General features: G+C 40.3%; 2 protein-coding genes across 2 annotated transcripts in view; one reads left to right on the top strand and one right to left on the bottom strand.

The window, feature by feature from the left end:
• Nucleotides 1-19,833, bottom strand: part of LOC127437618 (potassium voltage-gated channel subfamily KQT member 1-like) — a 184,113-nt gene extending 164,280 nt beyond the window's left edge. Inside the window, exons 1-6 of the mRNA XM_051692649.1 lie at nt 19,403-19,833; nt 5,911-6,001; nt 4,460-4,586; nt 4,196-4,274; nt 3,753-3,849; nt 750-890 (exon numbers count right to left, since the gene is read on the bottom strand). Coding sequence (XP_051548609.1) covers nt 750-890; nt 3,753-3,849; nt 4,196-4,274; nt 4,460-4,586; nt 5,911-6,001; nt 19,403-19,833 — 966 coding nt within the window. The remainder of the gene's footprint in view (nt 1-749; nt 891-3,752; nt 3,850-4,195; nt 4,275-4,459; nt 4,587-5,910; nt 6,002-19,402) is intronic.
• LOC127437111 (ribonuclease inhibitor-like) overlaps nt 1-27,821 on the top strand; it is a 481,472-nt gene that overhangs the window by 262,471 nt on the left and 191,180 nt on the right. The window lies entirely within an intron of this gene.

The following is a 27,821-nucleotide window of genomic DNA, read 5'->3' as shown; positions in this document are numbered from 1 at the left end:
AAGGGCCGATGGGCAGCCATACGCTTTCTGACCCTCTTCACAGAGAGGTAGAGCCTCTGCGATTAAATGTTTAATTAACGAATCCGACACTTTATAGCATGGAGGAGAAAGCTCTTTGAGCGAAAGAGTACGAGAGGTGAAAAGACGAGAAAGGAGGGCATTGACAAAGCTTTAAAAGCTCTCAGATTCCCCATACAGCCGTCCAATTGGTTTCTCATTACCGTTTACACTAAATTCAGCTTTTTAATGAACTAGAATGGAAACTTCATCCAGGACTGATTGCAGTGGCCTTTTGATTGGGTCGATTTGAAGCTGGATGTTTTATGTCCCTTTATTCGGTGTGGTTTGCAATGCAGCAGAACAAAGAACATGACTGGACATTTAAAGGTATTTGAGTATCTCGATTAAAGATTCAGCTGTGGATGTAAACATTCCCACCAACCCAAAGCAAGACTCCAAAACTGGATACAAAATATAAAATATTTAGGACTCAAAATACTTTTTGGATAAACAAGCATTGACATTCACCACTTATAAAAATCCACAAAGTCCACAAGTTCAAATATAAGAAAGTTTTGATATGTTTTCTTGTTTTGTTTTGATTTTTTGTCCACTACATTCTTCTTATATTTCCATTGGTGTTGTTTCGCAGTTCAAATGACTTTACTATTATTCTAATATGTGACGAATAGCAATAATAAAGAATAAGTGTCCATAAATCAGATGTTTTCAGATGTTAAGACACTCACCACGCCCCACCACAGAGCATCAGCGTAGCTGGAGAAGCCTGTCTTCCCTTCTTCGTCTACTGCATCCTTCTCCGCCAGATACACGAAATACGAGGAGAAGATCAGACCCAGGAACCCGATGTAGAGCGTGGTGATCAGCTCCTAAACAATGGATAGTACATAAACGATGTGGACACGACTTACTTTCCACATCAAGATATTTCAATGGTTGAGTTGTAAGAGAAGTTGAATTCAGTGGTTTTTTAAATATTTAAAGGAATGTTCTGGGTTCAATGCAAGTCAAGCTTAGCCGGCAGCATTTGTTGCATAGTGCTGATTAACAAAAAAATATTCTTTTATTTAATTAAAAAAAAAAAAAAGAAGAAAATATCAGGGTTCGAGTAGGGCACTTACAATGGTACCAGCATTTGGAGGGTTATTATTTGACCAGTAATGATGTCTAAAAGGTCATTTTTGTGGTGGAACTACTTTTCGAGGTAGATGAACCAGTGTTCGTCACCAATGTAATTTCTGTGGGTGGTGGCAGTACATCAACAAGGTGAGACGTCATGCACTTGGTGTCAGGTAAATACGTAGCAGACGTAGCGGGGTACAAGTCCTAAAGAGCACATGAGTCGACACGTGAGCCCAAAGTGTCTTAGAAGTACCACAAAACGACGTGGTTGTGTTTTTCATCCAACATTTGCTTTTTCTGAAACTATCGGTTAGGTTTAAGGTTTAGGGTAGGGAGGATGGTTTTGTTGATTTAAAACTTGATAGAGCATTAACCTTAAAAACCTCTGTAACAGAGTAAAGGTTGGGCAAGGAGGAGGCGAGAACTGGCTGAACAGTCAACATAAACTTAACCAACATAAATATAAGGACACACACAACGTGGCCGCGTGCATCTCTCTCGCTCTCTCTCGAACCGGCGTCTCCGGCTGCCCCTTATCTCACTCTCTCGCTGATCAGCTGATTCAGCGCCAGCCGTGCTACATCACGGCCTGGCCACGCCCTCCTCCTCGTCACAACCTCATCTGTTTGGGAGAACATTTAACTCGCTTTTAGCACCACACAGTGGACATTTCACCTCGGAACTGTCGCGATACGTGTAATGAACCATGTAATACCACTGTGCAAAAACTTCGCCACATTCACAGAATTTTCAAGTGATCAGGTTGGGAAGGAGTCAAGTTTTAGAACAACAGTCTAGCAAAATACCTGATCAGCACAAAGTCAACAAGCAAGTTAGGTCACGTCCCTTCTCGGTAACCATTTGTGGACCTCGTGCGAAAGTTACTGGCATTACATTATGGTGATAAGAAAGTTCAATTATTGGTAAATTTACACCGACAAGGTTAGTACTTACGTTTATGTCTTGTGGCTATACTTTTGAAACAGTGAGTATTTTGAGGTTTTGTGGACTGGACTCATAGGTACCGTGATTTTTGCTTAAAGGGATAGTTCACCCAAAAATGAACATTTTCTCATCATATACTCACCCTCATGCCATCCCTGATGTGTTTGACTTTCTGTCTTCTGCAGAACACAAATTAAGGTTTTTAGAAGAATATTTCAGCTCTGTAGGTCCTCACAATGCAAGTGAATGGGTGCCAACATTTTGATGATCCAAAAATCACATAAAGGCATAATAAAAGTAATCCATACGACTCCAGTGTTTTAATCCATATTTTCAGAAGTGATATGATAGGCTTGGGTGAGAAACAGATCAATATTTAAGTCCTTTTTTGCATGAAATTCTTCTCCCTACCCAGTAGGGGATGATATGCATGAAGAATGTGAATCACCAAAAACTCAAGAAGAAGAATGTGAAAGTGATCTGTTTCTCACCCACACTTGTCATATCGCTTCTGAAGATATTGATTTAACCACTGGAGTCTTACTGATTACTTTTATGCTGCCTTTATGTGCTTTTTGGAGCTTCAAACATTTGGCACCCATTTACTTGCATTGTATGGACCTACAGAGCTGAGATATTCTTCTAAAAACCATAATTTGTGTTCTGCAGAAGAAAGAAAGTCATACACATCTGTGATGGCATGAGGGTGAATAAATGATGAGAGAATTTTCATTTTGGGGTGAACTACTGCTTTAACTTCTATTGAACTTGAAATAATTCTTTAAACTAGGAAATGAATGAACATAGTTATGTTGGACTGACAAAGCCAACATACTGTAACTCTACAGAATGACATTTCTGACTGTAACTTCTACAGCTTTCAAGTTACTTCCACTAAACTCGGCACAAACCTTCAGACTGTTCTGACTTGGGTTGCTATGTCTTGTCTAACTGATTCGACTTCATCGGATCAGTCGGATTTCACTCAGCGGGCGATAATAAACTCCAAAATCCCATAGACTTGCACTGATGAAATGTTAAAATCGGCCAAAACTATTCAAACTCTAACGGTCAAAAAATAAAAAAATAAAAATATATAAACAAGGTCTTAAATTTGCTTTAACTGTCTCTCTCTCTCTCTCTTTCTTGCATTGTTCTTACTTTCTTTCTATCTATCTGTAACATTCAAACTTATTTTTTTAATTAGTGCTAAACTTTAGACTAGGCTTTGTCAAGCCAACCTATTTAGTTTAGCTTTATTCTTACAGTATGCAAAGCACAGTGTATGTGTACTCTCATTTATACTCTGAATTTGAGGAGAGAATGTGGAGTTATTCACATGGTGTACGTCATAGACTTTCCACAATCTTTATCAAAGCACCTTAAAAGGCAACACTTCCCTGAACACAAGACTGCAGTAAAAGTATTAGTCCAATCATGCCTGATCCACCCAGAAGTATCCGGATTTAATGTGTAAAGCCTTAGATCTTTGAAAAACAGGAGCTTTTGGTTTAGATTCACTTAACGTGAACTCACAAGGCCATATTTGGAGTGAAAATCTGAGGTTGATTGCAACAGAGCTGATTAACTCTGTCAGATAAATTCATTGGGTTGTACTGTACCATAAAGAAGGTGAGGTATTTAATGGAGCAAAGCAAATGTACCTGTCGATGAATAAAGACCACCGATCCCAGAAGTCTCCACGTTCCACCCTGACGATCCACATGCAACATACGCAAGATCTGGAGGAAACGGATTCCCCTGCAAGCAATCACAACAGAGCATCAAACCTAGGGATAGTACACCTAAAAATGACAATTTTTGTGTTCCACTGAAGAAAGAAAGTCTTATGGGTTTGGAACACCATGATTTTTGTGAACTATACATTTCAAATGAAATAGTGAAGGCAAAACATGAATTTAAAAAATTTGTGAAAAATCAAAAAAAAAAAAAAAAAAAAAAATATATATATATATATATATATATATGGACATGTTACGCATCAGCTACCCATACGGAGCCTTTGCGAACATACTCTAAGAAGTTGTTCCATTGTTCAAACTCATGGATGATGATCTATTTGTAGGTTTATTTGTCATATCTTTACCTGATGGCTGATGTGGCAAAGACCTGCCCATTGGACCCGATGCTCAGAACCACAACAGAGGCCACAACTACTATCAAATCTGTTAAAATCAAGAGAAGGATTCATACGTAATGTGCTTTCTGAAATTATGGACATTATTCTAAAACAATGTAGCATGAAACTGTGCTCACTATTTTAAAAATTAGTCTGCAGTAAACAGTTTATATTGCACAGTATGCAGTAAGTAGAGTGCCAGTGTTCCTTTCAAGCAGATGTGTTCGGTACTTATGATAGAGATGGGTTTTCTGATGAATCGCAGACGGCCTTTAATGCCCACGTATTTACTCCTGCAGCCAGCGGACCACAGACGAACCAAGTACTCTGTTCCAAAAAACACCACCAACACGATCTCCTGTGGAACAGAGAGAAACAGATCCGGCAACCTGTCCAAGTTGGTCTTTTTGCCATCCGACTGGGCAAGGGGCCATCAGAAGTTTCTGAGGGGCACAAGGAAACTCTAGGGGTGCAACGCCCAGCAGCCCCCCCTTAGACATGGCCATGCCTTATACAATTAGTTGTTGCAGACCTACATATGTGAGTTTGTGTGTCACAAACATGTCTGAATAACTCTCCGTGATGGGAGAAAGGTGTCTCGAGTTGTTCCTGGTAGGCTACTCAGCCTTACAGGCTCCATATGGTTAGTATTAGAGATGGGGGCAAGGTTAGGGTTCGGGTTAGGGCATCTGTGGCCTGCCAGGAACAAACCCAGGTACCTTTGTACAATGGGCATGTATCTCGGAGTACTACCGTAAGCCTGGCTGAATACATGGCACATGTGGAGAGGATGGGTTGAGTCTATATCACACTGGAAACACTGATCCAGGCCTTTGCTCTGACCTCTCATTATAATGTGACCCTGAAAAGCCCATGGGTCTCTGGGGTGAGATGAGTGGCCTGACTGTAGTTGTCTTCCACAAAGCTGGTGCTTGAGTAACACTACACCCTATCTAGTCTTCACACTTCAGAGTTCATGACCTATTCACGTGACTGATATACAAAGCTTAATATATAAAAATCAGTTCAGTATCTTGTGTATTTTACATGCCATTTAGCCAGTAAAAATGAAAATGCAATAAATTGTGACAGTGCAGATTTGATAAAGTGTATCTGGACTGTGTTCAAAGCCTTTGGGTTTTCTCGCCCCGCACTATTTAGATGAGAGCCAAGAGCCTCCCCACAGGTGTTCCAGGTGTCTGTGTGTGTACTGACAGAAATCCAAAGCTAGTAAATCAGTAATATTTAATGTGGTCATGGGAACACAAGCCTTGACAATGAACTTAACGTCAGCTCAACTGAGATGCGATGTCGCCACCCAGTGGAGGAGTAAGGTAGTGCAACTGTTCTTGCTGGCAATAACTAAGCCTATGTGAGTGGTGATCTCGAATCAGGTCATCCCTGTCCATATATATTTTCATGATACAGTCAAAAACTGACCCTAGATCTGATCCAAGCTCTCTTGTTGGCTTTGTAAAGGCAAGGCTGTCTGAAAGTCAATGTAAAGTCAACTTAGTATATGTTTCTGGCAAGCAATTTGTCATGTAGTACAGAATAGGCGTAAAAGCTACAGTCTGCTGTCAACTTTGACATTTAAAACCTATTATGACCCAGACAAATTAGCTTCTGCAGTGCTTCCTTAATTTCAGATTATTGTTAGGGGTATTTTGTGAAATACTCACCATCCAGAAGAGTGATCCAGTGGCGAAGTCGGCATACTGCTCGATCGTGGACAGGACGCTGAATATGAGGCACACTAGGACCATGAGAAACCTGAGGAAAGGTGTTAACATTACATTACATTTTATGTTTAATGATTTCAATGAATTATTCAAAACCACATCACTATCTGTTCCACATCAAAGTCGCTTCAGGCTGATTTTCAAGCAAATCTGGTGAAGATTTCAATAAAATTGCTATGAGTTGGTGTTGATTATGCAGGAATTACCTTCCTTGCTCATAAAGGATATGTTTGGAATAGCATACTATCATACGACTTTTGCAGTAGCCTATATAGTATGTATATTGTACGGAGTGTGAGAATTCTCTGTTTGTATATAGTAGAACAAGCACATTTGCCATAATGAGCGGTTAGAAGCACGATTTTTATAATCTCTTACTTGAATTATTCTTTTCTTTAACTTTATCCCCTTTTGGCATGCCCAATTCCCACTACTTACTAGGTCCTCGTGGTGGTGTGGGTGACGGAGGACAAGTCTCAGTTGCCTCCGCTTCTGAGACAGTCAATCCGCACATCTTATCACGTGGCTCGCTGTGCATGACACCACGGAGACTCACAGCATGTGGAGGCTTCACGCTATTCTCCATGATCAATGCATAATTTACCACGCGCCCCATTGAGAGCGAGAACCACTAATTGCGACCACGAGGAGGTTACCACATGTGACTCTACCCTCCCTAGCAACCAGGCCAATTTGGTTGCTTAGGAGACCTGGCTGGAGTCACTCATCACGGCCTCGATTCGAACTCGCGACTCTAGGGGTGGAAGTCAGCGTCAATACTCGCTGAGCTGCCCAGACCCCAACTTGAATTATTCTTGAGATTTTGGTTCCACTTTATATTAGGTGTCGTTAACTACAGTACTAAGTACTAACATTAAAATACATGCAATACAATTTATTTATGTTGTCCTGCAAAATTCTCACAACACTGACATTTGCTGCTACTGAGGTTGAGGAACTGTACGAGTAGGTGTAGGAGCAGAAGAAAGGGTAGGGTTAGGTTTGAAGTTACGGGTAAGGTTAAAAGTGTAACTACAGATGTAATTAAATGCAGGTACTTGAAATGTAAGTACAATGCAACAACACATTTATACATGATAAATGCATTGTATCAAATGCTTAAGTACATACAGTAGTAGTTAAAGATACTTGATATAAAGTGGGTACGAGATTTTTATACAAAACTGGATTAAATATAAATCACATATCAGAAAATAAACCCCTCTGAATGACACAAAACCACCCTGATCACCCTGTTGGGGTTTATTTTGAAATACTGACCAGCTGACTGTACAGACTTTCACTTATTACATGGCTACTTACCAAGTAAATAAATAATGGACATTTAAATATGAAATGATTTTATCATTTGAGAAGAAAGAGTGCAAGGATTGATATGAGAGACACTAAACTAGCACAGCTTTGTAGTAAATTGTGTTAGCTGGGACAACAGTCAATTATACAAATTAGCGATCATTATACAAAAATATTTTAAATATATATGGTTGTATGCGGGCATACTGTGGGTGTATTGTATGTTAATGAAGTGGCGCAAAGCGCAATTTGCTATTTCCTGAGAAATAGGTCATTGTGCTAAGACATTTTAGAAGCGGGTCTGTTTTCAGCACAAAGTCTAAAATCAGTTCCTGCATTTGTAGTTTGGAAATTCCACCAGCAGGTGGTAATAAAGTTCATGTCCGAACTCTGAAAATATAGTGGAACAGCAAATTATGTCCCTGACGGTAGAAGCCGTTTTATGAAACCAAAATGTATGACATTTGTGTTAAACTTTCTAAAGGTCGTGGTTCATTTTTCAATTATTATTTTTAGATTTACAATTGTGTTTATGAGCTAATCTGTATTGGTATTTTTCCACCTATTTTAGGTCACTGCAAAAAAGGCCAGTGGAAGAAGTTGGAGAGGGTAAAATGTTTGGATTTGGGGAGGCGGTTGTGTAGTATTTTTTGACCACTTCGTTATTTTGATGATATTTTCTTTTCGTTTGAAGTTTAATTTGAATTTAGAAATATTTTTGGTTTAATTCTATAATGATTGTGCTGTCTTTGATTATATCGCTGGTGCTTTACAGGGAATGGACTATATAATAGGATGCAATAACCAGAGAAGAACCTCAGAATTAAATTGCACTTGACCCAGCCCATTTGCGCTTTGTGCACGCAATTTCACCAAACCCACTTGCGACTAGACTTGGCACATACTGGTATGAAAATACCAAAACTTCATAGCCATGCCCAATGACACTGCACATATGATTTTTTGCATAGCGCTGCACTTAGCGCTAGTGCTCTTAAAATAGGGCCCTCTTTCTTAAATAAGCAGATACTTAATGTCTTTAAGAACAGCTGTGACACACACAAAAGGATTTCCCTCATACACACACACACACACACACACACATACACACACACACAAACAGATGGGAGAGAGTTTCACCACATCAGAGATTACACACTTGCATAAACACGCATGCCCGCACACACTCTCCTGCTAACTCAAAAAGACAAACACACAATGTGACCCACACACTGCTGTCAAAGATCAAAATGTCACATGTGTACAGAACAAGATAAAGAAGGAAAGGCATTTGAAAGTTACGTCACGTCCAGATGTGCAACGATGTCCTTGTCTGTTCTGGCTATAGTCTGTTGACTCAGGTTCACCTATTGATGTGGAACAGCAGATGGCGGCCCCCGAACGTGCTGCCTATGACCGTTTTAAACCATACGTATCATACGGTTTATCTACTATCTAAGGTTCCACTCTATAAGGCCCCTTCTTTAAATTTCTATTCTATAATGCTCTGCTCTATAAGGTTCCACTCTACAAGGTTTCACTATGCAAGGCTCTGCACTACAGGGTTCTATTCGACAGTATATGATGCTGCTCTTTAAGATTGTCTCTATAGGGCCCTACTATATATGGTTCCACTCTATAAGGCCCCTTCTTTAAGATTTTATTCTATGATTCTATGCTCTATAAGCTTCCTCTCCATAAGGTTTCACTACATAAGGCTCTTTGCTAAAGAGTTCCATTATATAGGGTGCTGCTCTTAAAGATTTTCTCTATAGTTTTCTTTTATTTAGAGTTCCACTCTATAAGGTACCTTCTTTAATGTTCTATTCTAAAATGCTCTGCTCTATAAGACTCCATTCTATAGGGTGCTTCTCTTTTAGATTGTCTCTGTAGAGTCCTACTACATATAGCCTAGTTCCACACTATAAGGCTTCCATTCTATATTCCATTCTTCCATTCTATAGGGTGTTGTTCTTTAAGATTGTCTCGATGATCCCACTCTATAAGGCTCCTTCTTTAAGGTTCTATTCTACAATGCTTTCCTCTACAGTATAAGGTCCCACTCAATAAGGTTCTGCTCTGTACGGTTTCACTCTAAAGATTCTATTCTATAAAGCTCTGTTCTATCAGGTCCCACTCTATAGGGTTCTGCTCTAAAAGGGTCCACTTGAAAGGTTCCATTCTATAAGTCTTTATAAGTTCCCACTCTATAATGTTCTGCTCTGTAAGTTTCCCCCATCTAGTGTTCTGGGTAGGGTGTGAATTTTGGTTTGATCTTGTTACGGTTGATGTTCAAACCTGGTATGCTCAAGTAACTGTCAGCTGTATTAAATTATATACCAATTTAAATATACTGTCATGGATGCAGAAACAGGACCCAAACGCAGAGTGAAAATAAACGGGGAATTTATTAATCCAAAATAAAAAATTATAAATAAATAAAAAACTCCCAGGCTGGGGCAGAGAGAAACAGGACCCAGGTAGGGGAAACAGGACTGACAGGGAAGACTGAACACACAAGACTGGAAACAAGATGAACTGGCACTGGACAGCAAACACGAGGAGACTAAAATAGGAAGAGAAAGCAACAGGTTAACAAGACAGGTCAGGTGTGACTAATAAACTAATAATGGGCAAACAAGGAGGCGGGGTATGACGTAAGACAGAGAGACACGTGGCAACACAGAATCAAAACAAAGCCACGTGCTCTCACAAGACAACAAAACACCCGAATGGCATGAGCACAAATCGGCAAGACAATAAGGCAATAGACACCCACGCCGACCAATAAACAAGACAAGACAATGCGTAGCAATGCCAAACAAAGCGATGCCACGCATTCTCACACTAAACGAAACCTGAGCGAGGCAAACGCCACGCAATGCACGCAACAGGGGACAAAAACAAGACAGGATACCTATGCAAGTGTTCGGCCACACACAAACCCGAAATCTCAGACCGAAGTGACCGAACCTCAGTACAACATGAAGGCAGCTCGCGACCCGGGCGCGCAACGTGAGCATGACGCGAGGCGCACCCATGTTTACGAGAGACAGAGTGCATGCTGCCAAGATGACATAAGCGCGATGCACCCACGTCAATAACAGACAGACATGGAGCATGAGTGTCCAGATCCCAACACAGACCGAAACCAAACCAGACAGGAAGTCAGGACCCAGACACCATACTCCAGACATGAAACAAGACACAGACTAAAGAGCACACGGCAGGGAAAACAGCCTCCCGGCATCCAAAATGGGAACATCAAACAATACACAAGACAGACAAAACGAGCACTAATGGAAAACAGAAAACATAACAGAAAGGGAGGGAAGGGAGTAAAACCAGAGAGGGATCTTAAGGAAAGGGGCGGGGTCTGATGGCCGGGGGGAGGCCTCAGGGCGGAGGCAGGGTCAGGCGGCCTGGGAGGATGCCTCAGGGCAAAGGTAGGGTCTGGTGGCCTGGGAGGAGGTCTTAGGGTAGAGGCGGGGTCTGGCGGCCTGGAAGGAGGCCTCAGGGCAGAGGCGGGGTCTGGCAGTCTGGGAGGTGGCCTCAGGGCAGAGGGGACAGAGTACTGGGCAGCAGCTACGCACGCCTAGCCCCCAATTGGGCTAATCAGCCGAGGAGAGGGATAAAGGCAGCCAGATGTTGCAGTTCAGTAGAGAGAGAGGCACACGCAGCTGCTGTGTTTGTGTTTATGTTTTGTGCCTTTATGTTTTAATTTTACATTAAATATTACTTTGACTGTTCAGCCGGTTCCTGCTTCCTCCTTTCCCATTTTAACCCTGTTACACTGATGCCATTAAATCAGTCTGCTTTTTATCCTGGTCAGAGTTTTCCGTTAATATTTTGTTCATACTTGGGCGGGTTAAATTTTTCCTAAGTTTATTGGTGCAATGCTCAAATATTTATTAGTGTGTGAATTGTGCCAATTTACGACACAACTACTTGTGCAACATGTGGTTGCACTTGTGGTCTTAAGGCTGATTTATACTTCTGCGACGAACCTACGCCATAGGCTATTCGTAGCTACGGCCGTTACAGGGAAGCCTACGCCATACCCTGATATGCACCTCTTCACAAATGTAACTGCACGTTGCGTCAACGCAGACCACAACAGCTGTGATTTGTCCATTTTGTAACCAGAGAGCACCCCCTGGGATGATAACAAGGATGTCTTAAGTACATGGTTTTTGGACTCTGGACCATTAAAGCAGTTTTCTTAATCGGGAGCATCTGCTGGTTTTATGTTCTGATTGTGTTTCATGAAGTTCCAAGTGTATGTGTCTGTCTTTAATCTGTTTACAGCTCAGCGAGTATTGACGCTGACTACCACCCCTGGAGTCGTGAGTTCGAATCCAGGGTGTGCTGAGTGACTCCAGCCAGGTCACCTAAGCAACCAAATTGGCCTGGTTGCTAGGGAGGATAGAGTCACATGGGGTAACCTCCTCGTGGTCGTGATTAGTGGTTTTCACTCTCAGTGGGGTGTGTGGTAAGTTGTGCACGAATCACGGAGAGTAGCAAGAGCCTCCACATGCTGTGAGTCTCCACGGTGTCATGCACATCGAGTCACGTGATAAAATGCGTGGATTGACGGTCTCGGAAGCGGAGGCAACTTAGACTTGTCCTCCGCCACCCGGATTGAGGTGAGTAACTGGGCCACCATGAGGACCTACTAAGTAGTGGGAATTGGGCATTCCAAATTGGAAGAAAAAAGGGGATAAAAATAAATAAATAAATAAAAATAATCCACGTATTACGTTGCTTACATTGTTTATTTGTGAATGTATAATTAGCATTTTGACTGTACTCAGAACAACACAGACACACCAACGAAGAACTATAAATGCAAATCAACAATTGGCCACTATGTGGAGCCTACGCCATGGGTTCGATGCAGAAGTACAACTCAGCCTTTACTCTATCAGGTTCTGCTCTTCAAAGTTCCACTCTATAAGGTTCCGTTCTGTACGGCTTGCTCTTAAGGTATCTGCTCTAAAAGTAGCTAAAAGATAATAATGTCGTGCATTACTGTATGCGGTGGCTTTTGAACATTCACTCAAGCTTGGAGACCATAATCAGAAGGCAAAGTTTGTAAAGTTCAGCCACTAAACACTCTCTGAACACTTTGCACACAAGGGGATTATGTTCAGAAATCAAGAGCATACTGTATAGCATGTCAGACTTATTTAGATTAAGTAAAAACCCTTAACTCTGAACAGCAAAACATGAGTGCTTTTGTATGAGCTAAATGACCAAACAGTGTGGTATATAAGAAGAAATCCTTATTTAATCCGTTTCAGAAATGACCAGATGTTGTGATATTGCAACATCAACAGCAGGATTAACACCACAAATATGGCCTCCCTCATTTTCGCAAATTTGGATTAAAACCCAGGTCAATGGAAATAATGTTTCATAAGCTGAATATCCCTTTAAATCTGTCTACAGGTTCAGGAGAAGTGAAGAATTCTTACCATGCTACGTTTGTGTGTCTTCTGTGAATATTTGAATGAAATATGGACGAATTATGCTGGCACATAAACTTTAATCTATATAATATATGGAAATAAAATGTTTCTTGGTCACTTATCGGAACACAATATAAACAACACTGAGTTTAACTCAAATGAAATGAATTCTCAGGCTTCATTTGCACCACAAAAAGAGATAACTGCATTTAATAATTTTCTTAGTATTTTTGTTACATTTTGAAGTATTTTTATTTTTTGCTGTGTGGCTGTTTTTTTTTATTTACTTGATATGAAAACATGAATATTGTCTGTATGTTCTTAAATAATATTTGAAATTTTAACCATCACCATATCCTAATTATGAAAAAACAAAACAAAACAAGGATTAAACCAACAGCAAATAACCAAGTCTAGAATTGTGCACGTTTTGAAAGGACTTCTTGTGTTTGACCTTTGGCCCCATGACCTTATTCAACCCGTGAGTTGTTTCTCACAGACGGATTATTGTTTCTCTGGAGGCAGATGTGAGGTGTCTACCCAAAATTATATTCCTGCCAATCCAACGGACCCCTGCAGATACATACAGGGCTCCTGCCTTTAGCCAAATTAAATTCCAAATCCAAACCAGATTCCCAGTCCCAAAAACAATAACATTTACCACCAAACCTAGTGTCAGTTGAAAGTTTTTCAATCAACCACCCATTGCGTTAAGACGACGGGCACACCAGCAACTAATGTGTTACGAGTTAGGGCCAAATGCGGTCACCTCTAAAAAAAAAAAAAAAGCTAAAAAAAAAAAAAACACTTGTCTTTTTTGGAAGGACAAACTCTAGAGTTCTGATTAAAAATATAACAGCTGGTGTGTTATCCAGCCTTATCGGACTAACCCAAAACCAGACCAACTACAGTTCCATTCATCACTCCTCTTGAAACTGACAGACATCTGGAATCTAAAAGTGGAAGGATACATAAACACAGATGTTTAGTGGGCAAAAGGCTTTATACGATTCTGTAAGTTACATAGACTTATAGTAGGACCCTATAGAGATTAGCTTAAAGTTACCTCCAAATAGAATTGAACATTCTCAGCTCAGAATCATTCTGCGTGTCTATTTATCTAGTTTCGCATAGCCTGACTATATAAATAAAATCTGATTCACTTTACTGCTCAAGACAAGCGCACACTGAAAGGCTCAAGCTCATCGCCTATTATGTTTTCAGTTGATGAGTAGTCCATGTCAAGTCACAAATCGTGGCGCGTGCCTTTCTGGTACTTACTTACTGAGTTACTTAGTTACGTAATTACTTACATACTTATTTACTTACTCCTTCCATCTATCGGCTCATTGACTTTCAGTGTCATACTGTTATATTAAAACGATTTACTGAGACTGGTGTGGAGAAACACGACTGGCGTTCCTCTGCACTGTTTTTTAATTGTTTCTCCATGCAAACATGTGCTAGGCTAGATGAACATATTTTACCATTGTGCTGCAAATCTGCACATTTTTTAGATGCTGTGTCAAGTTAAAAGAACGTCAACTTTTAAAAAAGTGTCTCGAAACTTCTGCGTTTTGTTCTATTCGTTGCGATGTGTCTATCTTTCATTAGCGCGTGCATGACGAGTTCAGTCTGAACGGCCCCTAAGAGCTCTGTCTATCATATGCAGCATCATTGGCGACCTATTTTACAGTGATTACGGCTTTCTGGTCATCCAGGAAAAGCCTTGATTGACTTTTCCCAGAGATGTGGCAGAGGTTGTGCCCCCCATCTCAAATCCATCAGCTTAGTTACGATAATAACACTCATTAGCAGCGTAAAGTGGAGGATTATGCTATCGCGTAGAGTTAGAATACTGCAAATAACTGGAGTACACTTAAAGATACAGTTCACACGGACATTTTCAAAGCACAATTGAAATCAAACCAGAGTTGAGACGTAAAGTGTCTGATTCTAAAACTGGAGCTGTGAAGTCCAGCAGCTCTTGAACAACATCTCTGTCCAACTGGCGAGATTACTTATTGATGACAAACATTTTCAGGATCCTGAGTGAGAAACAAGAGAACACGAACACAATCAACTCAACGACTCAACTTAAACACGAAACAGTACACTGGTGTTCATACACAGCAGTTCGGTAAGTACTGACTGCGTTAAGTGCAAATAATCTGCAACAATTTAAGCAGACAAGACCACCAGCCCACCCAGTAAATCATAGACTCTACAATGGGATCTCAATGGGGGGTCATGACACAAAAATGGGTTGCAGGTCATTCTTATGATCATCATATACATTTTGTTTACTTTTGTATGATGGGTTGCCACTTGATGTTCAATGTAAAATCTGGGTCATAAAGCAAAACCAGTTGAGAAGTACTGTCCGGAGTGGATTAAATTGCCAATATCCTCTAAAACAATTACCATGGCTCCATTAATTATCTTCTTAATGTGAAAAGTATTGCTTTTTGGTACTTATTGTTACATAATACAATCTTATTCATTTTACAATGCCAATATCAAGGGTTTGATTCCCAGGGAACACACAAACTGATCAAATGTATACACTAAATACACTGCAAGTCACCTTGGATAAAAGTGTCTACCAAATGCAAATATGTAAATCTAATATGCAAGTCTTAAAGGTACAGTAGCAAAAACAGCCTGTTTTATTGAACTAAATTACGGCGGTTTTTGGTGCAAGAATCCTTGCCTAGCATTATATATGGAAGTATTTTAGGGGAAGAAGAAATGTGACAGAAGAGTAAAATATGGGCCCTTTAAAAAATATTTTTTTCCAATAAGGCTAACTTTAGTCAAACGGTTTAAGAACACACATTCTCAGAATTTGAGACCCCTTATTTGCTCACTTTTGCCTCTTCCATACCTCGCATGTGCCGGCAGCAAGATACCCAAGTAAATTTACTTAATGCAAAACATTTTCCGATGCAAATTTGCATTCTTTTTATTGTATACTCTCTTCCTCCCCCTCTCTCAGTCTATAAAGATCTATAATAAAGCTGAGCCGGATTGCGCTGTGGGAGTCTTTGTTATTTCTTTCCACCTAAGCTGCTCAGTGTGCTGTGATTAAAATACAGATACCGATATATTCACTTAAAGATCAGAGATACATGGTCTTGATCACAGCTGTTGCACTGGTGGTCGACATGTACTGTAGGCTGTCTGGTAGACATTGATTAAATATCTATATGCAAATAAATGTTATTAGGGGGCCTGGGTAGCTCAGTGAGTAAAGACGCTGACTATCACCCCTGGAGTCATGAGTTTGAACCCAGGGTGTGCTGAGTGACTCCAGCCAGGTCTCCTAAGCAACCAAATTGGCCCGGTTGCTAGGGAGGGTAGTGTCACATGGGGTAACCTCCTCGTGGTTGTGATTAGTGGTTCTCACTCTCAATGTGGCGTGTGGTGAGTTGTGCGTGGATCACGGAAAGTAGCATGAGCCTCCACATGCTGTGGGTCTCCGCGGTGTCATGCACAACGAGCCACGTGATAAGATGCACGGATTGACGGTCTCAGAAGTGGAGGCAACTGAGACTTGTCCTCCATCACCCGGATTGAGGTGAGTAACCGTGCAACCACGAGGACCTACTAAGTATTGGGAGAAAAGGGTATTAAAAAAAAAGGTAAATGGTGACAAAGGCAGACAGTCCCTAATCTTGTGCCTACTTTCCCATTTTGTGTTGACGTGAGAAAGAAGGAAAAGTCAAGGAAAGAAGGAAAGAAAGAAAGAACAGGGAAGGAAAGAAAGAAAGAAAAGAAAGGCAAAGAAAGAAAGAAAGAAAGAAAGAAAGAAAGAAAAAAGAAAAGGCAAAGAAAGAAAGAAAGAAAGAAAAGGCTAAGAAATAAGAAAGAAAGAAAGAAAATGCAAAGAAAGAAAAAAGAAAGAAAGAAAAGTCAAAAAATGAAAGAAAAGAAAGGCAAAGAAAGAAAGAAAGGCAAAGAAAGAATGAAAGAAAGAAAAAGCTAAGAAAGAAAGAAAGAATGAAAGAAAGACAGAAAGAAAGGAATTTCTAAATTATTTCTCCTTTTCTTTGAGAGCAAATGGAGACTTCTGCTCAAGTCGTCTTCAGATGTTTCTCCTGAGAAAAGGATTTCAGTAATTTCTCATGCGTCTCTAGAGTTTAGAAGAGATCTCAACAATGTCTCAAACTGTGTGCATAAATGCCAAGATCCCAACGTCAGAGATCTCAAGTTGAACTCAATCTTTTCTCATTAAATTGAAGACCAAATGATCAGAGCTCTGCTACCACATTAAGTTTAAAGCTCTGTACTCCTTTGAGAAAAAAGACTAGGCTTGCTGGTTAAGCTAGACAGGCACAGAAGATCTCAGCGTAGATAACCATCAACAAGTAAGAGTTACTTAAAGGAGCGGCAGAAAATATCAGTCAGTGGAGTTTCATTTTGAAAGAGCTTGAGAGTAGGTTCACCGGTACAGCTGCAACTCTAGATACTCAGTTACACACATATAAAAGAGGTTATCAGACCACCAAACACACACACACACACACCCACACACACACACATATAAAAGAGGTTATCAGACCACCAAACACACACACACACACACACACACATATATAAACACAAAGAGCACTAAAGCGAAGGCATGCAGCCAGACAGTTTCCACCTCTGTGACATGACATGTAGTGATAGGCTCAAGAAAAGTACTAATACTTGCCAAACGTTTCGGGCAAAGCGCCATATCAGAACATGCATTATTCTCTTGAATGTGGAATTCATTCATTGAAAAGTGGGTCAGACAGTTATCAACATGTTCTTAAAGGACTAGTTAACCCAAAAACTATTTTTTTCCTCGCCCTCAAGCCGTTTCAAACCCATATGACTTATTTTATCGTTTGTAACGCAAAAGGAGATATTGGCAGATTGTTGATGCTGCCATTTTCCAAAAAAAAATGAAAATGAATTGGTATTGAGGCTGAAAAGCTCTAAAAATGCACCATAAAAGTACTGTAGTTCATTCACTGTACTTCACGCCCCCCACAAAACTTCTAGCAAGAAAATGCAAAACTATTCTCCATACATTCACACTTCCAAATAGCCAAAATTAATCAAATAATAAAAAGACATAAGAGTGAGTAAATTATGTCAAATTGCATGGTGAAATTCCGTGGGTAAACACTGCTACTGTGTTTCAAAGTCTTCATTAGCAAAATAAGCATTAGCATGAGTTGATAATTTAAGGAGATTTAACACTAATATCAACTCTTTTTTTTCTCCCTGTCAATGAATTATTCTGTATCTGAAAACTGTCCTGCTTTCTCCAGCGAGCTAAAGATGAGACGTGCATGTCTCATGGTGACCGGTGTCTGTGTTTACAGAGGATCTGAGAGACAGGCGGGTTTAGAGGTGCTGTTTTCAGGATCAGATTGACCTGTTTCAGGAGCTCGGGACATCCGGGGTCACGGAAGGCCCTCCTTTAGTTACTGAGATCCAAACAGCACATAGCATCCGCTGTAATTAACTCACTGTTAGAACAACAACCTCATGAAAACAAAAGACACCAGCTAAAGAGATGAATAGAAGCAGATTTTATGTTTTCTGACGAAAATAAGAGTGGTGATTGCCTGTGTAAAACTCGCCACCACAATGCTAAAAGGTTGTGCAGGGGTTGCCAGTGCGTTGCTAAGGTGTTCTAAGTGGACGCTAGGGGTGGTTGTGAAAAGGTTTTGAGCGGCTTTAGAGTTATGCTCGACTAACAAGCCGCATGATTTGAGGTATCATTCATGTGCGTAGCACAAAAGGTGCAGGAAAACACCACTTAGCAAACATCGCTAATGAGTAAAAAAGGGGGGAACACAGACAAGATGCATTATTTTACACACTAGATGCAAATTTTTTGAAATACTAAGAAATTATAAAAGAAAGGGCTTGTCAAACAAAGCAGACTGAAGAGAATGAAGCAAGATGCTAAACGTTAAGCTAGCAAATCCACAATACTAGGGTTGCCAACTGTCCAACGGGACGTCCCGTATTTTGGCCAAAATTAAAACGTCACGTACGCGTCACATATGCGTATTACAATACGCCTATTGTCCCATATTTAACAGTAAAAAGCAGTCAAACGTTCCGTATTAAAGGCAACATGTCCCGTATTTAAGCCCTCAGAATGCTCAAGCGTCCCGTTTTCACATGGCGAAAAGTTGGCAGCCCTACACAACACAAAAGCCCAGTAAACAGCCATGACCTTAAAACATGCACAAAGTTAATCACATGTACTTTATATAAAAATCTTTATAAAAACGGATGCAGTCAAATCAAATAATCAAATTCGATATTTTGATAATGCTAATATTGTTGGATCTTATAAGCTGAATTGCTAAATATCTTAATTTGTAAGTTGCTGTGGATAAAAGTGTCTGATAAATGATTAAATGTAAATGTAAAAATCAACAATGTACATAAAATAAATGTATAGTCTCTTTCTAAATAAATTACATGCCTTTTATGAGTGAGACTTTTGACTACTTGAAATCTTGAAAAATGTAACTTCTTCAAACTGTTTATCATTTATGTTAAGCATTAATCACATGTCCTGGCATAAAGAAAAATAAATGGTTTTGATCGACCTTCAAGGTGAACAAAATGAACAGGAAAAGTCTACTCACACTAGGAAGTGATACAGGAAGCACCTCAGGCCGGCAGGTCTCTCTAGGAAGTTGTACACATCGCCCTGCATACTAGTCTTGGCGTGGTATGGGCTGTGCGTGAGGTGGGCGGCAGTAGGACGTCCGGTGGCGATGGAGAGGGGCTGGCGGCGCTCGCTGTGCATTGATGGATCTTTTATGTGGCCACCTGAAGTGCCGGGTGTGCTTGATCCATAATTCACTATGGGCTCCATTTCCAGTGAATCAGGAGAGTGGACCGTGGTGAGGGAAGCGTTGGGCGCTGCTGCCTCCTCCAGGTTGTGTAGTGAGCTCTGCCCCAGGAGGTCATGCCCATTGTGGCTGTAGTTTTTCAGTTTGATGCTGTTGCTGGACCATCCGAAGGTGCGTCCACGGGTTAAAAGGGGCGTGGGACGGCCCTGCCTCTCCCCCATGGTGGGAAGGTGTCGTGTGGGGCAGTTTGATGAGGGTGAGAGGGTTCCTTGTGTAGAACTGGTGATATCTACAGATCTACATCTGCCATGCTACCAAACCTGTGAAGGTAGAACAACTCTGTTTAGGAAAACAGCCTAAGGTGGTTAGCTGGTCACCCAGCATGGCCAAACTGGTTAGGTTGGTCTGTTTTTATGGTTTTATTGGGGGAATTGGGGCACTTGATAACTGGTCAGGCTGGGAGATCAGCTAAACCAGCTAAGACCAGCAAACACCCTTAGGCTGGTTTAAGATGGATCTTTAGCAGGAAAACATTGGGGGAAACATTTAAAGAAATGTTCTGGGTTCACAACAAGTTATGTGCAAGATTATTATTATTGTTAACTAAAAAAAAAGACAATTCCTGAAAGTGAATCAAACTTTCTAATGATTTATATAAGTGAGTGGGCTGATCAGTTTCTTCTCTTTGCATAGTGTGCATATAAGCAAGTGCTCCAAAAACCGGGTGATCCCAGAATATTCTGGATGGGTGGCAACCCTAGCTGTCGATCAGTTAATGTTGCAGACGTGTCTGGAATCCTCCACTTGACAATGGCGTTGCCAAGGGTGGGCCTGGGCTCACCCAAATTAGACCCAGGCTCACCCAGAGTATTAGAGATTATTCTTTGACTTCAAAATCTGTATTTATAAAACAGTTTAAATTCTGATTTCTGAAAGTGTGAAAGGACTGTTTGATTGTGCCGCTTCTCTGATGTTAAGGAAAATTTGGTAAAAAATAAAAATGTGGGTGAAAACTTGGCCCATCCATTTTTATTGAGGCCCACCCAAAAGTGATTCCTGGCTATGCCCTTGGTTCTTGAGTTGCAATATGGTTATTTGGAGATTAATAAAGTTCTCATGAAAATTACGAGACGTGGCGTAGGGCTGGGCGATATGGCCAAAAATATGGCCTGATATTTTTTTTTTTTATATCATTCGATATCAATATTTATCACAATATACATTTCATAACATTAATGGGGGAGGAAATGCATTTCACATGTTTGTGAGACCTCAACAATCTGGACAATTTAGTCCATACTGAGTGTAAATGCGAAATAACGGGGTGTAACTTAACTTTTCCGATTAGTTTAATAGAGATGCTTTGTAATGGCAAAATAGGGGCAAGAACTGCCTGTTCAATGATAAACCAGGGAGGGGCTCTCTCAGGTGGAAGTGACCAATGAGCCAAATGTCTGAGACTGAACGCATAGTAATAAAACAAAATCTTGTGTTGGCCTAGCCCTCCTTTGTCTATCGGCCTATGTAACTTATTAAAATGCAATCTGGGACGTTTACCATTCCAAATGAAGGACTTCGCTATCAAATATAATATCAAATTGCTTGAAATAAGAGAGGGGGACATCTACAGGGAGAGATTGTAGCAGGAAGTTAAATTTTGGAATACAATTCATTTTATAACATTAACCTTCCCAATCATCGATAAATGTAATGAAGCCCACCTGCCCACATCGCTCAAAAACCTTTTTATTAAAGGGTCAAAATTAACACTAACTAAATCAGACAAATTTGCTGGGAATAAAATACCCAAATACTTAATGTCCTGTTTGGGCCACTGGAAGGCGCCCGGCTGGAAAGCCGTTACTAGACAGTATGCTGTCAGAGCCAAAGCTTCGGATTTAGACCAATTAACTTTGTATCCTGAGAACTTTGAAAAGGAATGAATAATTCTGTGGAGGCAAGGCATAGATCTAGTAGGTTCAGAGACAAATAATAAAATATCATCTGCATAAAACAGAAGTTTATGCGCCACACCTCTCGCAACCACCCCTAGAAAATCATCCTCCTTTCTTATCGCGGCTGCTAATGGTTCCAGGGCAAGACAGAACAATAAAGGGGAAAGAGAGCAACCCTGCCAGGTGCCCTATCCAGAGTAAAATAATCTGAAATTAACCCATTTGTTTGTATCGCTGCTACATGTTGTCTGTAAAAGTAACTTAATCCAACCAATAAAAGTACTCCCAAACCCATACATTTCCAAAATCTTTAAAAGATAATCCCATTCTACCATATCAAACGCCTTTTCGGCATCAAGTGAGATGGCAGCGACCGGAGACTGATCATTTGCTACTGACCACATGATATTGATGAGACGCCTGATTTTATCAGAAGAGCTGCGGCCCCCGAATGAACCCCACCTGATCTGTATGTATAAGAGATGTCATAACCTTACTTAATTGGTTAGCCAAATTTTTTTATTTTTATCTAGTTGGATCAGGGAGATTGGACGGTAACTTTTACACTCGCTTGGATCTTTGTCCTTTTTAAGAATCAGACTGATCCGGGCTTGTGCATGGTTGGAGGAAGCTTTCTATTCTTTAATGATTCTGTATAAACTTCTAACAAAATTGGAGCCAGTTCTGTAGCATAGGATCTAAAACATACTGCGGCAAAGCCGTCAGGCCCCGGAGCCTTGCCAGTAGGTAGGGACTTAATTACCTCGTCAAGATCCTCCAAGGTTATCTCAGAATCAAGAGTGCTTTTTTGCTCAGTCTTCAGTTTAGGAAGATCTAATGGTTCCACCAAGTTTCTAATATCTTCATCAGTAGACGAAGGTGTGGAACTATAGAGATCAAGGTAGAATTCTTTAAAAGCATTATTAATATCAATGGCTGAGGTAAATATTTCACCACCAGTAGATTTCACTGAGGGAATGATAGAAAGAGACTCTCTCTGCTTTATATATCTAGCCAAAAGCTTCCCTGCTTTGTCCCCCGACTCAAAGTATGACTGTCTTGCCCTGAATAACCAAAACTCCACATTCCTGCGACAAAATAGTATTATATCTATATTTCAATCGGGTCAATTCTCTGAGGCCATCAGATGACATACGGCGCTTCAGCTCTGCCTCTGCACTTTTAATATTTCCTTCCAACTCCACAAGTTCTCGTGCTTTGGATGTTTTGGTAAATGAAGCATACTGTATGGTCCGACCCCTAAGAACCGCCTTAAGTGCCTCCCAAGCCACGCCCACAGAAGATACTGAGGACCAGTTGGTCTCCATATAAACACTGATTTCAGTCTTTAACATTTGTTGGAAATCAGGATTTTGCAAAAGGGATACATCATGAGGAATTTGGATATAAAAAAATCTATTCTAGAATAAATTTTATGGACTGATGAAAACAATTCATAGTCTCTAGCAGATGGGTTCAAAAGTCTCCAAATATCCGTAAAACCAAGCTTTTAACACATCCTGTGAAGCGTCAATGTTGCTCTAGGGGGTTTACACACTTTTGCTTCACTGTGATCAAGGACTGAGTCCATCAAAAGATTAAAGTCTCCTCCCAAAATTATATCATGAGGGGTGCCAGCACCTTGCAACATCCCTTCAAGATCCATAAAAAAGCCCTGATCATCAGCGTTAGGTGCGTAAATATTAGCCAAAATCAGACATTGCCCCTGAATTTCTGCTAAAACAATAATGACTTTCCCTAATTTATCTTTAGTCGGTTTGAGACATTTGAATTGTAGATGTTTATTAATCAATATAATGACTCCCTTGCTCTTACTTGAGCCAACACTAAAGAAAACATGTCCACCCCATATCTTCCCAAATTTTTCAGCTTCCTGCGGGGAAAGATGCGTTTCTTGAAGAAACACTATGTCATATTTCTTACGTTTAAGAAAAGAAATAACCTTCCTTCTTTTTATGGGGTGCCCCAACCCATTCACATTCCATGTGGAGAGAGACAATCCACTCATATTAACATTTGACATTTTGATATAATAGAAAAAATTAATTGTGTGCCAAAAACAAAATTATGAAGACCACATTTCAACATTAATGCAACAATAAAACCCCAAACAAAACAAACAGAAAAATGAAAAACGTGCGCATTAACCCCACGCACGAAAGCGCCAACTGGTGTCAACCATGACAACTTTGCCATCGGATTGCTCAATTTTGCCTCACAAATTTGTAAGGCAAAATTACATAACATCAAATATTTTGTAAAACAAACCCCAGCCAATAGACAGAATAAACACAAAGAACGTGTAGGCTCATTCACAGAACTGTCTCAAAGGTGTGTTTCTTCACAAAACAAATTCCAGCCGATATAAAGCCGATCAGTTTCCTCGGTCAGACAAACTAATCTTCAGTGAGCCAGCTGATGAGTGCAGTAGATGACATAATCATTCCAATGTCCCACAAAAATACTCCACAAATCATACTCCAGCCAACAGGAGGCATAAGCACAAGGAACTGACAGATTCATCCATAACTGTCCCGAAGTAATGTTATTTAACAAACCAAGCTCCAGCCGCTAGGTGGAACCAGCACAAAAGGAAACGAAACACGCATCCCGGTTCCGTGCATGGTCAAGAAGTCAATTCACTCGGAGGCCACATAAAACTTTATAAAAAACATCCTTTGTGCGGGCATGTAGATATTTTGCGGTCATCCGTTCATTGTAAAAGTGATCTTCCATCAATGCAAAAGTTTCTTTAAGGAAAAGTGTTAATCCACAAAACAAAACAAACTCCAGCCACTCGGCGGAGCCAACGCAAAAGGAAACAAAAATGGCGCCCAGCTTCCTCCGAAAGCCAGAGTATTGTGTTTATTCACAGTCTAGCTGAAAACATCAGAGCAAAAGTGATCTTCCGCTGATGTAAGAGTTTCTTGCATTCCTTAAACCGGTTGCATTTCTCTCTTGTTCACAAAGTCCGGGAACAAGAAAATATTGTAATTCTTCCAAGAAAGCTTTCCTTTGCTCCTCGCCTGGCGCAACATGAGATATTTATCGGATGATCTAAAAATTTGGCCAGAATCGATCGGGGCTTTTCTCCCTCAGCAGATCTGTGAGCAGGGACTCTGTGAGCTCGCTCGATTTCCAGCTTGTGGCCTGTTATGTCGAGCAGACTCGGGAAAAGCTCGTCTAGGAATTTCACCATATCTCTGCCCTCCTCATGCTCAGGAATTCCAACAATTCGAATGTTATTCCTGCGGCTTCTATTCTCAAGATCTTCAAGCTTTTCAAGAACACATTCCAAATCAACTTTGGTCTCGGGTGGATTAGTGGCTAATTCCCCCTCTGATGACTCCAAATAATCGATTCGTTTTTCAACATCTGTCACTCCTGAGACTAACTCAGAGAATTTTTTTTCCATTGCCATAATCGATCAACGTATTACAGCGAGATCCTCCAAGTCCGCAAGTACCTTCGTCAACATCACCGACATGTTGGACAGTTGATGCTGGATTCCTTCTCCCGCCGCACCATCCAAATCGAGTCCCCGGTCCCCAGGCCTGTCTGGGCTTTCATCTTGAACCCGTAAGTGTCTTTTAATGTCTCCAGAGCCTGAGGATTTTGACTTCTTTGCCATGTTTACCTTAAACAGCAAATGTGTAACTGGGTGTATCGAATTTCAACGGATTATATCATGAAAATAATTTTTTAAAAATTAGCAAAGTGCGCAGAGCTGTCTTTCACACATCTGCCCTTCGCCTGGCGTCACGTGGCTCCAGAGGGTAAGCTACCTTTAAAGTATGCTCAGTTTAGGATTTAATCCTACATAAGGTGTGTGACCAATTTTGATGAAATTTCGCCAATTTCATCGTCAATTTCATCGTTTGACTCCACTGAAAGACATTCTTGTGACACTTTACACTCCAGCTCAGTAGGTAGCGGTAATGCACCATAAACTGGATTGACAACCGCCAATAAACATCTCAAGAAGAAGAAACACTTTCTAGCCTGCAACAGCGGTATCGATCATGAAAAACACTGAACTAAATAGTACATAAATAAACAGCAATGGTGTTGATGTTGGAGTTGTTGTTGCTGTATTGCATTGACAGTGCTGTCTTGTTCAGTGCACAACGTTATCATATTAGCCGGATAGCTAGCTAGCTACCTAGCTAGCTAGCTACCATGCCTCAATGCCGGTTTCCATGAGAGCAGGTCTATGTAGCCACTAGCCTGCTAATACCTCCTAACAGGCTGATTTCGTGACTGTCATTCAGTTAGTTGTGTGAATAACTTTGCCGAACTGCTTGCGTTTTTAGCAACACGTACCTGATCAGATTGTCTAGATGTAGAACATCAGCTAAATATCGAAAATTACTCAAAAGGTTATCATCGATATCGAAAATTAATTTTTTTTAGAAAAACATCTATATCGTTTTTAATCGCCCAGCCCTACCACACCGACATTTTTGCAAAAGGATATTACGCGGTTCCTTATCACGGCAGTTCCGAGGTGAAATGTCCACTGTGTGGCACTAAAAGCGAGATAAATGTTCTCCCAAACAGATGAAGTTTTTAAGTTAATGCTCTTCAACGATCCGTTCTAAAGGATTCATTCTAAACTCCTCCTTTCAGAGAGCCTACTCTGTTCTGATTGGTCAGATGTCCCAGTCTGTTGTGATTGGTCTACCGCTTAGTGTAGTGTTTGAGGGCGGGTCAAAGCTGTTCACGAGCAGCCAATGAAGACCAGAGGTGGGTTTTTGTTACCAAATTCCGTAGGTTAGTACTGGAAGTAAGTCTGGAATTACTAACGACTCGTTTCAGGTGTTCAGAATCGGTTCTTTCTTTTGGGAGTCAATAACTCCATTTGTCGTGCACTTTGATTTCTGAAACTTTGCAGACTTTTTTACATTCACAAACAGCTATATAACACACTACATGAAAGGTCATATTTGAAAAACCATAATAGGTGCTCTTTAAAGTCATCAGTCTGCATGATTTAAAGTTCCTTTAAAAATAAAACGTGTTTAGAAGCAGAACTGCGGCAAACAAAGTGCGCCAAAAGAGCTTTGCAGCGACCACCGACTCCCATGACACAACCAAGTCCTGACGCTCTCAAACTACTTATATAAATGTGAATATTTTGCAACAGAATTAAAATATATTGCGTCCATACTAATAATCAACAATTTTAAAGCTTAAAATGTAAAGCATACAAAGCTTAATGGGATTATAGTTTGTCTTTTTGTTCAGTTTTCAAATACTTTTGTGCTTCAAATCAAAGTTTGTAATGTTGTGAATCACCTCGGAGCTGGTTGGTTTGATTCATGATGCACACAACTCTTTTATGAAGGCTTTATGAAATCACTATGGCAAAGAAAATTGAATGGGAAAAATACTTCCAGAACTAAGACGGCTGAAAATGTCACTCATCACTCAAGCTTGATTGTGATTTCACCGAATCTTCATGACACAATAATGATGAAGACATGAGAAGAGTGATCAGATACCCTCATTAATGAGGTCAGACGTTCCCTCTCCATCATGAGATGACCAGCGGCCGTACACACAAAGCCACTGGAAAAAAATCGAAACAAAACCCAGCTATCTTTCTGTCATGTCTGTCGGTCAGAGTGATAGAGACGGCGAAAGACCTGCGACCACAGCGCCGTCTGCTCGCAGATAGTGTTTCACATGAGCTGTAAGCTTCAGATCACCACGTCAAGAGATAGAAAGCGCTCACAGTCAGATCGTGTCAAGAGGATTTAGTGGATAAACTGTATAAACACACATACACTAACACACACAGTCATTCATTTCACATTAAACTCAAACACTCGTCTATCCACCATTCAATATTCAATTAAATAATTGACTTAAAAACTTAAATGGTTTCTGTGCAGCCTAATCTGTTGTTACACTTGTCAGTACCAATTTGGAATAATTTATCATTGGTTTATATTGTCTGTCAAAATTAAGGTAGGAACGTTTCCATAGAATGACATAGAAAATGTGGCCATTATCTACATATCCAGATTTTATCTAGATTTTCTGCATATAGATGCCTTCTCATTTGCATATTTATGCACATATTCAGACAAAATGTCTTAATTTCTTTAGATTTACATTTATATATAGTAAACACATTTAATAGTGTTAAATGCCAGTGTAAGCCAGGCATCAATAAACAACATTCTTCATAAGCTTCATAAAATAAAGCAAACGTGAGTGACTTTATT

The sequence above is a fragment of the Myxocyprinus asiaticus genome, chromosome 48, assembly GCF_019703515.2.
Source record: "Myxocyprinus asiaticus isolate MX2 ecotype Aquarium Trade chromosome 48, UBuf_Myxa_2, whole genome shotgun sequence".
In the NCBI taxonomy this organism is placed as follows: Eukaryota; Metazoa; Chordata; class Actinopteri; order Cypriniformes; family Catostomidae; genus Myxocyprinus; species Myxocyprinus asiaticus.
Note: the sequence above shows the minus strand (reverse complement) of the source record. Positions and strands in the feature narration are given on the sequence as shown.